The 15,720-nt window shown below is 37.1% G+C and overlaps 2 protein-coding genes across 3 annotated transcripts; both read right to left on the bottom strand.

Moving 5' to 3' along the window:
- Positions 3,215–9,582, bottom strand: LOC18781702 (protein STRUBBELIG-RECEPTOR FAMILY 5). 2 transcript variants are annotated; one of them, XM_020560416.1, is made up of 16 exons: positions 9,021–9,582; positions 8,060–8,192; positions 7,855–7,926; positions 7,688–7,753; positions 7,426–7,497; positions 7,274–7,345; positions 6,814–6,885; positions 6,672–6,737; positions 6,504–6,566; positions 6,108–6,421; positions 5,502–5,731; positions 5,014–5,285; positions 4,734–4,854; positions 4,489–4,625; positions 4,239–4,395; positions 3,215–3,861 (listed from the first exon to the last, which is right to left on the bottom strand). In XM_020560416.1, the coding sequence occupies exons 1-16, from the start codon at positions 9,109–9,111 to the stop codon at positions 3,685–3,687; spliced, it is 2,115 nt and encodes a 704-aa protein (XP_020416005.1). In that variant the 5' UTR covers positions 9,112–9,582; the 3' UTR covers positions 3,215–3,684. The 2 variants fall into 2 exon arrangements, with proteins under 2 accessions (XP_020416005.1, XP_007217699.2); XM_007217637.2 differs by having other exon boundaries at positions 5,502–5,737.
- Positions 10,740–14,990, bottom strand: LOC18784332. The gene is made up of 6 exons (XM_020560612.1): positions 14,600–14,990; positions 14,047–14,191; positions 13,573–13,833; positions 13,021–13,102; positions 12,364–12,560; positions 10,740–11,660 (listed from the first exon to the last, which is right to left on the bottom strand). The coding sequence occupies exons 1-6, from the start codon at positions 14,875–14,877 to the stop codon at positions 11,385–11,387; spliced, it is 1,239 nt and encodes a 412-aa protein (XP_020416201.1). The 5' UTR covers positions 14,878–14,990; the 3' UTR covers positions 10,740–11,384.

Below are 15,720 nucleotides of genomic sequence, written 5' to 3' on the forward strand. Positions count from 1 at the left end.
ATTTCTCCTTTTAATAAACGTTTTGAATTTCTCCTTGTCTTGGGTCTTCGGGGATAGGGAGTAGAGTCCATTTCCTACAAACCAAATCATTTTGGATTTTCCAATCTTGCGTGTCTCCGTCTCCATGCGTTTGTGTAAATTTTTGCAAGCTAAAAGCTGGCACACGTACGTATGATGTGGTCAACTAATATAAAAAGAAAGAGTGGTGATTTCCCCACTCTAATTTTATCTACTTATACTCTATTTTATAATTAAAAAAGGAGTGTAAGTGGATAAAATTGGAGTAGGGAAATCATTACCCAAAAGAAAATTTTACTATTATACTCTATATAAAAATCTAAATTATAAAAAAAATCATATATGAAATGAATTTTAGAAACACGTTCAAATTCAATTTACAACATAACAAAGAGGCTTTGAACTTCTTATAAATTACAAAACGGTCATCGATTTCTTAAAATAAGCACAACCTCAAAGCCTCATAATAAAACCCAAAACACTCAATAAATTACTTTGATGCCTTATTAAGTGTTTTGGGTTTTTTTTATGAGGTTTTGAAGTTGGGCTTGTTTTAAGAAATTGATGGCAATTTTGTAATTTGAGCCCCTATATTTGGTATAATAGTGAATCTCAATAAATTCAATAGGGTTAGCTGTCGTTTTGTAGGTTTGTTTACGAAAATTAAATGATGTAGAATTTATTTATTTATATCACTAGTGTTAAGAATGAATATATAACTAAATATCTCATAAAAATATCAAGCCCGTCACTAAAAGCGTACAGATCAGCAAGTCAACAATATTGCACCAAGAAAACTAACAAAAAATAATTGCCTACATATTTTCAAACTTGCACGACTAGATCACAGTGGGAAAAAAAAAAAGCTATAGCCCAAATGGGAAGCCTGAGAAAAAGTGTACCAAAAACGTGTAACCACCAAAAGAATCATTCAAGTTCCCACCAAGTAACCACTTCAGTTTGAAAATCAAGAGCAAAAATTAACGGTGGGGTTGGTCTTATTGGTACGTACAGCTGCTAGCTTTATCTTGGCTTGGGACCATTTGGTTTTAATCAAATTTTGCGATCAAATTTCTCTTTCAGTATATGGACTTGTCTTTGCTTCTGTCATTTCAACTACAACGTGACAAGGATTCACATTAATACGTTAAGGTTTACAATAATTTTGACCTTAATTTACAGATCAATAATCTTAAATTTAAACCGTTTAATAGTGCGTGTGACCCCATAATATTTGTACATTGTTAAAGAGACATAATGACTCACATGTGGGGGTGACGTATGGGTGAGGGCTAGTGCTAATGCTAAGGGCCACATACTAGGTTTGTAATGTCAAAAATCAACGTCAGCACTCAACTAGGACCAAAATTTGAGTTGGGTGCTTGTATTATGCCTTTCGTTTTTATATATATTTTGATTCAATTATCTTCTGATATAAAACTCTATACAAAAACGATCAATTCAACTCGAAACCACGTAGTTTTGAGTACAAGCACGATACAACCACCAAAGACACAAATACAGTACTCATTTTTGACAGAAAATTTATAGCTTTTCCTGGCTTTCTAAGTACAATCCAAATGTTGGTACTTTTTTTCATCCTCTGTTCCTTTTCACCATCCGCGAGGGTCGGCTCTGCTCTGAGGAATGAAGGGGATCATTGGATCAACACCAATGCCCCGATCGGATGGTGTCTCTTGGCTCGCAGAGAGGATTTCTTCAATTTATGGACAAAATTGAAAGTTTAATCAGTTTGCCAAAAGCGAACGGGCTTGGTCGAGGCCCTATCTGTAAACTTTTCTCGGCTCTGATTCATGGTGTTGCGTAGGCGTGCCACTATTGGGTATATAACCAGCCCAATAGATCTGGTGTAGATACTTGTGAATGATTAATGTTGAAGGAATTTGCGTTTCTCTTTTGGACTTCTTCTCAAGCCATTGTGCTCCGGGGGGGGGGGGGGGGGGGGAGGGTACTGGCCTGGATTGATTCTTTTCTATGACTCAATTAAGAGGACTTCAATATTCTTCCCTTCATGAGTGTCAACCGGCAAGTATGAGCAGTACCTGGACAAGTAAGAGAGAAAGAAACCAAGTTCGTGGTTGGTAAGACCCTATCTGGGTTTTATCAACTATTTCAATATTATTTTGTCCTTAGGCTGGGCTAATAGTTAATTCGGGCCCAGTGGTGCGATTCGAGCCCAACTCAACTTCTTATCCCTTTTGTCTTTTACTGTTTTATTTGGGCCCCTGTTCCCTTTCGGGCCCGAACGTTAGTTCTTCTGGACTTTTTAAAGGAAAGAAGGCGGGAATCCAATTTTATTTATTAAAATGATCCGTGATTAATTTTTAGATAATTAAGTGAACTTTACTTGCATAGATTTTCTGCAACTTATATTTAATTTGAGCGCAAACTAAATAACAAAAACTTCTTCAATTAATCCATCAATTATCTTTAAATCCAAACTACAAAGTAAAGGTAAGGAGACTGGAGATTTCTCGATCCAGCCAAATGATTACATGAATTGAAACAGATTACTTCTTATAAGAAAATCATACCATGGATATGGCAGAGCTACGAGAGATAAACGAAGGAGTTGTCAACTAGTTATCTAGAGAGTGAGCATATTGTTATTTTGAAGATTTTCAGGTGTTTTTTGAGACGTTACGTCTAGTTTTGGAGAGAGAGTCCCCTTCTTCTTAAGTAGACCTTTATTATTTATAGAGGCGGAAGGAGCCTATAATGATGGAAACTGCGATAAGACCTTTGGCTTATGGTTCGAGGTCAGCTGCTGGCTTGTTGATCTTAACCAGTTCATAGAGGGAATGATGGAAGGCTTCTGGCAAGAACCGTCAGTTTTCTTTGTGAGGCTTCAATACGGTTTGTTTTCTTGCTAAGAGAGAAGGAGGTCAAGTCGTATTAAATGTGATAATCCCTTTCAGCCTTCCACGTGGCCCTAGAAAACACGTTTACCGATTTCTTAACCTGTAGTGCAAAACAATGATATGATTTTTGCAATTTGGGCCTTCTCATTGATTTACTCAAAAAGCCCGTTAGAAAAAGATGATTTTTATAGAAACGACAACGTTACTGGGCCTGACCCTATCTTTAAAATATTCTTTTAGCCCTTTAGACTATTTTTGGTCCGTTTACCAAAACTGGGTATAAACACCAACAAAAGCCAAATTAAATTGGAAATTATAACTCAATCTCAATGTTTGATTCCTCAAGCTAGCTAGATATCTGCAAATTAAGCAATTTTTGAAACTTGTGTAAAGTTGATATCAACATTCATCAATTTGAGCAATGAACAAAACCAAGACTCAGTTGGGGGACAAAACCAAGTTTACAAACTATTCCTAACCATCCCCCAAAATGCATCATGTTGAAATATACACTTTACCTGAGGTTGGCTTTGTAGTCTCCCGTGAACAATTTCCAATAACCATTTTTTTTCCTCTTTCTCAAATCTGCTTCTCCAATAATGAACTAGCTAAACTGCCTTGAACAACTTTAGGGCCCAGGCTTCATGAGATTAATTTTGAAGTAAGTCTATTAACAAATATTGGGCAGCTTTGGGAGAGACAGAGAAAAACATTTAATGGAATGACTCAATCTGTGTCTCCCATATGCTTGCTTACATGATATTGATCAAAATGCAAATCACCATCAAAAGTCGGTCAACCTGCGAGAAGCTGCAAGATCCTCTTTCGCGCTGCTCATGGCACTCGAGTGACGAGACGCCCCAAGACCAAGATCCTCTCTCATGTTCATACTAGAGCGCTGAACTAACCGCACTAACTGTTGCACCACCTCTGACATAGGTGGCCGGAATTCAGGCTCCCGCTGTAGATACAAATTAAGGAATGAAAATGTCAGTCAAGGACAATCTTCTGTCATTTCCCAGTACTCAATATAAAAGCGTAAATGCATAGGTGAACCAATACTTGCAGAAACAGCCTTTTTTTTTTTTTTATAATTTATTTATAATTCTTATGGAATTGTTGATAATACCGTTCGAATGATGTTATTTGTACCACATTTATTGAGTAACTTGCTGACAGCCTCTCTGTTGCAGAGAGACTGTTAATAAATGTGGTACAAATAGCAGCACTCTTACAGTTCTAGATGCCCAAAGCCAAGCCTAACCAGAGCCCCTATAAATGCTACATTTTCCTATATAGGTAGGTATGTGTGTGTATTTTTGGGTGTGTAGAAATCACCTGAACACAGAGGGCAATGATGTCAGCAAACCGTGAGACTGACTTGGGAGGGTAGAGTCCACGGAGAGCAGGATCCACCATTTCTGACAAGGCATCGAGATCATGGAGCTGTGGGGTTGCCCACCGGACAAGGCACTGCTCCACAGGTGGTTTTGAACTAACGAAAGGAAACAAAAATAATGGTTAAGACTGGCAAGACATTGACAAGGTTTGTGAATAAAAGGCAGAGAGAGACGCCAATGTAACTCACCTGTCAACCGGCATACGACCTGTCAATAACTCCAACATGACTACCCCAAAACTGTAAACATCACTCTTTGCTGTATAGGCTGATGGCTTTGTGCATTCTGGAGCATTGTATCCCATCCCAAGGTTTTGGCTAGTTCGCTGAAAAGAATACATTGCACCGTTCAGGTTGTTATCTTGAAAAGAACATATAAGAAATTGATCCTATAAACACAATGATTCACTGAGTTTTAAGAGAATGCAATTAACCTGATGGAAGATTGCCAAGCCATAATCGCAGAGACGAGGATTGAGTTCGATGTCAAGCAAAATATTAGATGATTTGATGTTCTTGTGAACTGTGGATGGAGAGCAGCCTTCATGGAGGTACCTGAAAACAGTTCACAGAGAGTTGATTTCAATGACCACAAGAAACCCTGGTAAATCAAAACCGTTGATTTGCTCGATTCAGATCACTAAACATATTGGCTAATGAGGTTGATAGAAAAATGTATGAGCAATTTCAGGAGTAGGATTTATAGTCACTTACTCAACAGCCCGGGCAGTGCCTAAAGCAATTCTGACTCTTGTGTTCCAAGTTAGGGGATTACTGTAGTCATCTGACATGTGTAAGAATTCATGAAGCGAGCCATTCCTGAAGTACTCGTAAATTAACATGTTATGCCCGTGTTCTGAACAATAACCAACAAGTTCGGCGATGTTGGCATTGCGAATCTTGGAGATATTTACAACAATGTCAGAAAATTCTTGTGGCGCTGAGCCTTGAAACAGTGAGGAGTCAATCTTTTTCACAGCCAAAACCTGACATGCATATGGCATAAGAACTGTGAATAAAAATTGAGAGACACCTCTTAATAATAAGATAGGCCTATCTCTAACTCCGGTTGATAAAGATATTCACATCAGTAATTCCAAATGAAGTTTTATGCTAGGACTTATGTTTAAACACAAATTATAACATGAACCAGTAGAAGATTTGGTGGTGAGTAGCAACTATATAGTAGTCGAAAATTATACCTTCCCATCATCATATTTAGCCCTATAGACACGTCCAATGGTACCCTGTCCAAGAAGGCGAGCGGGTGCAAAGTTAGCAGTAGCAACCTGCAAATCTGCCAAAGCGTAATTCGTAGCTTTTACAGAGGTGCTTCTTCTGGCAAAGGATTGCAAACGTCCAGAAAGTGACTTAAAACCAATTGATGGAGATTTTGAAACAGGCTTTATGTCAATTGAAACGGCTCCAGGATCTGTCACTGGCATATCATCTAGTTAGTAGAAAGTTAATAAACATTTGTAAAGTGACAGATATTAAAAAGCCAGTTGATACATTATTTTGACTACATGACCAATGGGGCAGGAACCTAGACTTGGGGGCCAAGAAATAATATCAGGTGGAAAGCTCATCACATACACATTGAGTTACATTGCTAGCAGATTTACAGTAGTTAAATTCTATGTGAGTGTTGCAGAATTTCATTAGAACAGCTTAAAATCCAAATAAATTAGCAAAGAAAATCCAAATAAGAATATAACAAACTTTATCAGAAACTCATAATCAAAGATATTTCGAAGACAATTCTAACAAAATTTTCCATCAAAAAAATTTCTGAATGAAGAAATTACCTTTATTTCTGAATGAAGAATTCAGTTCTCTAGATAATTCCTTAGATGAATAGGAGGCACCAAAGGATTTACGATGGCTAAGCCTGTCATCATCAAGGAGGTGTGAAGTAGAAGAACGTCTTCTTCTTGAAAAAAGGGCAATTATAATTGCAAGCACCAACAATACGGCCAGAGCTATCCCAGCTATGGTTAATCCGGTGGCTACAGAAGACTTCCCCCCACCACTCTGTGAGGAAGACCCTCCTCCTCTATTACGGCGTGCACCAGGGGGAGAAGGTGGAGATGGTCCAGACGACCAAGAATTTCCTCCAGACCTTCAGTTAGATAATAAAAAAAGTCAGAAGCAAATCATTAAGAGCTTCATCCTTGACATTGATCTTTGAAAAGGATACTCACTTTATGTTTATACCCTTCAACTCGTTAGGGATCCAGCCAGAAAAGCGGTTGTTTTCAATATTCCTGCCAACATGATAATGAATTCGTTGAGTGAAAACAACTACTAACTCTAACGGGTACATACAGAACTATCATTTATAGAACAAAATCTAGCTCAAGTATACTTACAGGTCCTCAACGGGAGTGTACACAAGTAGAGTGATTTGACCAGTAAATTGATTGTTCTGCAGATTCCTGCATGGAGACATAGAGGACTTAGCAATCAGCAACCTTGGACACACATGCAGCTTTAAATTTTATTGATTCTTACAATTTTTTCAGGCTTGAGAGCTTTCCAAAACTCTGAGGCAAGTTGCCAGTCATTGAGTTGTACGATAAATCCCTGCAAGCCATTTCATGATATATGAGTTAATCAATAATCCTTCAAGTACAGCACATATCTATGTCATATCTAAATACAAGAATAGCTATCTAATTCAAAAATGGCATTACCACTGGTCACATTCTTTCATGGCAATCAGGGTACGAATAGTATTTCCAAAGCTTAAGAGCCCAATGAGGGGTAATGGACAGTAGAAGCCATTTACAAAAGTTCAAGAGGAGTTTAAGTTTGTATTACAGTAAGCGACATAAAAAACACACATGAAACCTTGGTGCTAGCTAGACTCAAATACCCTAGCTTCTTGAAAAGAAAATGTACAATAGTGAAAAACACCAACCAAAAAAAAAACGAAGAGTACAACCTTTAATGCAAAGTTAGAATAACTTACAGCACTTTGAGTTTAGTAAGTTTCCCAAACATATCAGTCAACTGTCCATTGAGCTTGTTACGACCAAGATTTCTGCATTTACCCACAAATTTGTGAGAAATGGGAGTGGCTCCTTACAAGATTATGCTAACACAAGAACAAGTTCTACTTACAGAGTTTCAAGGTCAGACATCTGAGATATTGAATATGGCACAGTATTTGTGAAGCCATTTTGAGAAAGATCTCTGCAGATCAACGGAATTAGATTAGTATTGACAATGATGGAAATAAACTGAGGTCTGATTGTTGGATAAAGTCATTGTAACAAATAAGTATAGCAAGACGAAATAATAAACTGTCAATCTGCAGGAAATAAACAAGAGTTTATGGCCTCACACGTATTAAATTCATCGAAGTATTTGTCTGCAGACTTACATGTACTTTGCATTAGGAGGCAGTTGGTACGGTATATCGCCATTGAGGTTGTTCTTGCTTAAATCACTGTACTATGACGAACAAATGCATATCCTTCAGATTATGAGCTTTGAAAACAAAAATATGTATAAAAAAAGAAAAGCCTATTCTAATGAACTGGTCCTTACAAGCGAGTGACAGACGTTAAGCTTGCAAGCTGGTAGCCCATTGATCCACTGAGCCCAAGGTCAGAAAGATCTCTGCATAAAATTTAGAAAACAGGTTGAACTTGTACATTTTAGGCATATATCTTGTAAATAATGGAACTGTTCGCTCTCTTCACCATAAATTGGGATAATGCAAGTATATATGTATGTAAGAAATGAGAAATACATTTCAGTTACAGATGAGCCTGAGCATTTTATCCCTTTCCAGGAATCGCCGCAAGGGTCACCTCCACTTGATTTCCAACCACTTAGTTTCGAACGAGAGTTTATGCTGTTATACATCACATTAAGGGAAGAGACTGCAAGGCACAGTAAAACATCAGAATATTTAAGTACTTATCTTTTTCATGGAGGAAAATGGAAATATGATGTAGATGGTACAGTGGTACAGAAAAATAAGTAAACATTCAAATGAAACTCGTGTCATGAAGGTGCTCAAAAACTGCCTTAACAGACGAGAAAAAATTCTGATGAAACTTGTAATACAGTGGTATAGACAAAGAAAAAACAAATATTCAAATGAAACTTCTGACATTAAACTGAGTATTTGAATAGAATGTTCCAATTTGTTGATTTCTGTTTATCTTCATAAGACCATTTAAGGACATGTAAAGGTGACAGGCCTGAGAATTACAAATTAGAAATGTTTCAAGGAAGCTCAAAATCAGGACAGTAGATGCCTAGCTAGAAGCCATTATGAAAATTGTTAACAAACTGACTTGGCATTTCTGAAATTTTGCCAAGGGTTGAGAGCTTTCCTTTTTTCTTTTTTTCTTTTTTTTCAATTGATTATATGAGGAACATCTCTCACAGATGAAAATTTCGCCTGATAATGTTGTAATTCCAGTCATCTACTTTATATAAAAATAAAATTAAAAAAGCAGGATTGATATATGGTTCAAATAAATTTTTTTATTTAACAAGAAATTATCATTGGATCGTAAAATGTGTAATCTCACTTCCTCATAGATATACCTTACCTCCCAGTAATCTTAATTTATATAGATATTCTCTCTCAGGATCAAATTGAACCGTCATAAAAAGATTGAAGCTATACATTTAAAATCTAAACACAAGAAACTACACATATTACACATACATTAGACTAGAAAATCAGATATGCTTACCATCTTGGGAATTGGTCTTGGAATAAACCCCAGTTGTGAAGAACCCATATAAAAAAACCCACAACACCAGAATGTTGTGGAAGTGGATCATCCTTTCAAAGCACAAAAAGAGAAGCAAAACCCAGAAAGCAAAAACAAAATTTTATAAATTAAAAAAAAAAAATCAAAATAAAAGGGTGGTGGGTTATGGGTTTTGAAACAGAAAAAGAAGAGGAGGATTTTTGGGTGAAGATGTTGATTGATTGATTAAGGTAAAAAAAAGAGCAGGCATTCTAAACTTTATATTTTCTTGTTTTGTGTTTTCTTGTATGTTTTTTGTTGGTGAATGTTGTTGTTAGTGGGGTGTTTCTTGGGTTGGTTTTCTGAGAGAGATGATATGAGTTGGCTAAAATTAGAGAGGAAGAGGAAAGAAGATGTATTAGCATTAACAATGTACAGTTAAAAATCGTTAAGAAAGACAGCATTTGCAACAGTCTCAGCGAAACGTGAGGACCAAATGAGAGCCTCCCGAGAGACCCAACGTTTTTCCGCCTCTTTCAACTGTTTTTCAAATGCCCAGCTGGATTTTTACCCATCATACCCTTTTGCTGCCTGTTTCATTTTTGTGTACAACTGTTATATACACCCCTCTCCCAAAAAGAATAAATATATATTCACCTTTTTTATATACAATCTCTGTATACAACTATCCTTTCACAACCAACTTTATCTTATTAGCTGTTGTCAGGAGGCGGTTATACACATGAATTTCTTCTCATAGCAAATGGTCATGTGACTAAAATGTGAGCAATTCCGCATAAAAACGACCTTATATCTAACCAATGCGAAAAATGTAAACCGTATATATAGCCACATAGAATTTGGTCAAATGAAGAAAATTGCAATAGCTTCCACAATAAGTAAATATTATCAGTTTTACTAAAGTGGTACCTAATTCCTTTCCCAAAAAATAAATGGTACCTAATTTGTGTGTTTAAATGACGGAGGCCAAACCAACTAATTCTTACTCTCCTGTAATTTTTTGCTTTTCCAATGTTCGAATATCCCAGGTTTCGAATCCCCTTTAACGTTGATTTTATAAATTAATAAAAAAATTAAAAAAAAGAAGGAAGCTATGCCGGTCACGATCCCTCTCCATTGAAGAAATTATTATGTCCAAAGATGATTTGTTCAGCATAAAAGCAGAAATATGCAGATGTGAAATTTCGTATGCGGGTGGGAGAGAACCAAATTTTCTAATCCTTTTCCAAAATAAATTATGCGCGCATTCTTTTCGATTCCATGAGAGGTGGGAGTGAGTTTTGACGGCAACAAGAAAGTTTTGTTGCACACAGAAATAATGATGTCAATGCTCTCAGAACACAATATTAAATCAGATCAACTAGAGTGAGGACCAGATTTGGGCTGAACTCTAAACTTATCGATAAACATAGACTTTTTGACTTTGAACGTTCTAAGTAGTAGCTTTTGAGGTACAAAGAAAGAAGAGGAAAACCAAGGAGACTAAGGTACCGAACCATTCCTAACATAATGAGTACCATATGCAGATTTGGCCATAAAATGATAAAATGAAACGACCTTCCTTTGATGAAATTGCAAGCAGATGGGGCATCTGTTAGTGTTATGCTGCCAGCAAACAATAGCCCTTTCTATTATCTAAGGTCGAGTTCCTTCGTGTAGAGAGGGCATCGATTACAAAGTCTATGCACTTTGAGCCAATTGCCTGACTGGTGAGGTGCCGGGTCTAATTTCCAGTGGATAAGTGTAATTCACCAAGAAGAAATAGTCTAGAACAATTTTACATTATTAGGATATCAACGCATATCCTCAAGGTAATAATTAATACACAAAATGAAGGATGTAAGTACGGTACTCACATACATATAAACATCATGGTCCAAACGCCTTACCCATGCCAGTGGTTCTGAGAACTTCTAAAGCAGCTTTGAGTTCATTGCAGGAAGTCTGAGTTATCATACAGGAGTAATGAATTCTTCTGCCCAACTGCAGCCACACACACCATTACACTCTGTAACCCACAAGAGTTCATATAACGACTAGTTTCCAGGACTAAAACTTAAAAAGTGCACCAGAATCAATAAGCCTTTCCTCTTTATCAGTGTGAAATCCAATTGCTAGGCTTCAGAATGTTATTCTGGTAAAAGGGTAGCAGATATGTACGAAATTTGGAAGGCGTGATGTACAGAAAATCATTAAGGAGGAACTAACCCCCTACCCTTTCCTCCATTTCTCATTTTTGCAAAAGTAGTGTAGTGGTCGGTCTTCTTGGTAGATGGGCCGTGTCTATAATTTATACAACAAAACTTTACATGGCCTTCCAAATTAGTTGTGATGCCAACGAGGTCATGCACCTGAACTTGGGCTGCTTTCACTTGAAGACGCACCACGCTTACTCAGTTTGGTTAAGATGTACGCCATGGCAACTTTAGCACCTAGGCTAGAGTGACCACGAGACAAGCAGACCACACCCCCAAGAATCAGCAAGCCATTGGCAAGCAATTTCTTTGATGGTGTTCTTGACAATTTCCTCCCCCCACCAGCGATTGGTCTGTGAACAGAAGTTGCTGCAGAGTTTTCTTGAGAAGTCATGCTATCTGTGGCTTCCAATCCAGGGGGAACCTGTGTGGAGGAGAATAACAATCAACAACAAAAACAGCATGCATATGAAGTATGTAGAAGATTAGATATGTTATAATCTCTGGAACTAAAAAACCCAGGCATGAATTGTCCTAAACTATAGATATGAACCAGACAGTTCCTTTGAATCCTTCTAGTTGTTTCTATGACCAGGAAGCATGCTAATGATCCGTGTAAGATGATGGTAAGTATCATTTCAGCAATATAAAACACCAGACACACGCATGAGGGTAGTAATTGAGTTAACACAACCATTCAAATGATGCTTTCATCTCGACTGCACAATGCTACAAACTTGTACTAATATGGGCTCCGGATGTAATAGAACCCTGTCTAGGTCAACCAAACCCAAATTTAGTCAACACTCAAAATGCACACGGTTGTTTAGAACCATTAATTTAGAAGGCATGAAACCCTTACTAAACAGCACAATAAAGCCAAGATTTAGGAAACATGATGCCTACACACAGCTGTTCCCAGACAACTAACCATCAAGTGAAACTTGTTTATTACATACACCAAGACAATTCATCAACCACAACTAACTCTCAACCGAAATTAATACATGACAAACTAGCCAAGTACCCTGATAAATGATATCAATTGCTATCAAGAAATGTAACATGACAAGCAACATATATAAACAGTTAAACAATATTACTATATTGAAGAGAATTGTCCTGACCTTTTTAATCAAAGTGACAGCAGTAGCACCAGAACTTAACTGATGATTGCTGATTGTGGAATATCTGCGAAGTGCAGTATCCATCTTACATACATAACTCCATATGCCCCTGGAAAAAGCTAATTTTGCCATCTCCACATTTAAACCAGCATCTTCTTGGTGAAACATTTTGATTTCACAGGCATTTCTACCAGGCACTGTAGGAGATGATTAAAAATCACAAAATTATAAACAGTTTCTTTTACTCATTTTAAGACATCAAGTACCACTTTTACAGATATAATGCAGTCTGCCAGAATGTCAGCCAAACAAGCCTTTTAACCAAGTGTAAGTGGTTCCTTTCTTTTTGGTCTGAAAAGTGCAAGTCACGCTAAAGCAGAAGAAAATTATTCCTTCATCCATCACCAGTACATGAAGCAAAACTAATATGATCCTTATTGGAATATTTCCTGCATCATGCTGAATAGGATAAAGCTTAATGAAGCATATGTTTTATTTGGAATAGGCCTTATTGTTCACAGTAGTACAGTACGAGTAATAAAAGCAGCCCAAACTGGACAAACTGACAAATTGTAAGTAATTGTAAAGACAAAGAAAATTATTTTCATAAGGTAGAGAGAAAGGAAACAAATGAAGAGGGATTCGTTGGGAGCTTGCCTTTTCTGATTTGCCAACCAGATCTGAAAATACTAACACGCACATACTTCTTCTGGAGTGGTGCCAAAGGATGTTCACATTCCTGCAATCACCAAAAATTGGAAAACATATTGGGTAACTCATAAAGAGAGGCAGAAGTTCTTAAAGGATCAAACGCATCAAAGGCAAAAACTTAATCCCTAAACAAACCAAAGGGCATTATGCTAGTGCAGGGAATTACAAGCAAATAAAGGGTATTATGTTAGTGCTGGGAATTACAAGCAAATAAAGGGTATTTTCTGATGTTATGTACTATAAACTTTTCTTTCAAGAATATTCCTAAAGCAATCCCTGTTTAATAGATTATAATAGATTATTCCTGTCACAAGGTAAAGAACAGTAAAGGATTAGAGAGAGAGAGTGAGAGAGAGAGAGAGAGAGATATGCATAACTGCATAAATGAATTCACTAGACAACATTTGGAGCACCAGAACATGGAAAATAAAAACTATGCACGGCTCAAAATTGCCTAGAAGTAATTTGAATGTGAACGATTTTGTTGGAATCAGTTACCTTGATAAAACAGTAGAATGTATTATCTTTCCCCTCCCACAACCTCCAAGCTAATACATATTCTCTGGCTGTCAACAATGGAAACTTTTTTATTGACCGACCAACTTCAACCCCCTTGTTTTTGTCCACCTGTAACTGCTCATGCTCAATCAGCATCTTGTCCCATTGCTTTCTGTAATCATTGTCCATGTAGAAGTCTCTCAGCTTCTCAGGAGAGCAATTCTCAAATATTGTTGAGCTCAAGTATTTCACAGGGCCATCCTGAAAGCAAAAACAAATATGCATTAACTCAATTCCATAGCCTTTATTCTCTGGAACCAGTAGAGTAAAACAGGGAAACAAGTAGTTGTGCTAGCAACAGATAATAGACCAAGAGTAGATGCCTCAAGCAAATTTGGGGTTATGAACTCATGAAACAACAAGACACAAGAATCAGATTTAACTTGTCAGAAAAACAACACCCGTATGAACGACCTTAGGTTTGCAGCATTTAGCATAGTAGGATAGAAGATCATTTCTTTTCTCTATGACATTGTCCCATTTCTCATTTTCACGGGTCTTTTCCTCCAAATTTTCAATTAGAAACTTCAAATCTGCATCTGTGACCATTTCCGAGATGCTGCAGAAATAACAGAACAAATACTTGAGTAATACAATCACAAGTTGATCCCACAAAATTTGGTTTCTAGAAACTCAACATCAATCACCCCAAACTTATACTAGTTTTTTTACCAAAACTGGAGAAAGAGCATGAAAAACGCAACGAAATTTGAGGTAACAGCTGATCAAAACTCAATTATCAGATATCTTAAAATCAATTGAACCCGATTACCAAATTGTAGAAAAATTAATACAAACCCAATTGAGTAGAGATAAAACCCAAAAGGAAATGTAAGACAACAAAACTGAAAATAAAACCCAATTAGCAAAATCTCATATTTAAACCATAAAGCACAAAATTAGAGAAAACCAAGACGAACCCAATTGAGCATAAACAAACCCCAGGAGGAAAATTAAGAAACTTGACCTGAACCCAGAACTGGTTGGATCAGAATTTGAGACACCAACTGGAGAAGACTTGGAGGAAGAGGATTTCCTAAAGACGAACCTCTTGGCACAGTGCCAAGCCAAGACGAAAAGAAGAGCGACAAGAGTCGCCAAACCGCCATAAACATTTTCCCGCCAAAATTCCTCCGATGATCCTTGGAACATGCCGTGAACTCTCCTCAAATCCACGATTTTCACCATCTCTGTTGTTTCTTTGCTATTCTCTTGTTCGCTAATCGCATAGTTATAGAGGCTCATGAGCAGCTCTGAAATTGTGCCCCTCTGTTTTCTGTGTTATATACTATGCCGCTTCGCGAAGAACTCAAAGGCATCGAAGTCGCCGATGGGACTGTTGGCGGGATATAATCCGCTGTGCTCAGCTACAACGTATCTTACTGTGAGGAGGAGTACTATCATCTTCATATCTGGATAACAGGGGTAATGTAGTCTTTTCAGATTCATATTGTCTGACACGTGGCATTCTTTTATATGTCATGCAGTGCAAGCGATAAACTGAAAAGCCCCATCTAATTTTTCTTTTTCTTTTTTCTAAAAGAAATTTGTAGCTCAATTGATGAATTACATCTCCCCTTATATTTCGAGTTCATGCATTCAGTCGTCCCGGAACATCGCTTGTATGAAAACAAAATGTGCGGTGGTTGTTTTGGTAAACTGCTATCTCAATGTCATTCAACAAACGTGCAGGGGCTTTTTCTTTTTTCTTTTTTTTTCTTGAATAAATTATATTTAAGATAGCCCTTTCCTTAATAACTTGGAATTTTAAGTCTTAATACACAGCCTCACCATTCATCTTGTACACATGTTTTCTAAAGTATTTGACTAATTCTCAAGAGATGGGTCTTGATCCTGAAGCACAAAAGCCCACAAACTTGATGTGACAAGCAACATTGTCACCTATATTTAGAAGCCACAAATGGGATTGCATTTTCGGTGTCTTGGTGGATAAGATAGGAAGATATGCATGAATTAAATTCTCGAAGATTCAAACAAAAAAGGAAAACGACAGCAGCAGCTGTACACATGCACTTCCACCTCTATACAGTTTACAGTTAACACATTTACACACAAACCAGAAAAAGA

The sequence above is a fragment of the Prunus persica genome, chromosome G3 (assembly GCF_000346465.2).
Source record: "Prunus persica cultivar Lovell chromosome G3, Prunus_persica_NCBIv2, whole genome shotgun sequence".
NCBI lineage: Eukaryota > Viridiplantae > Streptophyta > Magnoliopsida > Rosales > Rosaceae > Prunus > Prunus persica.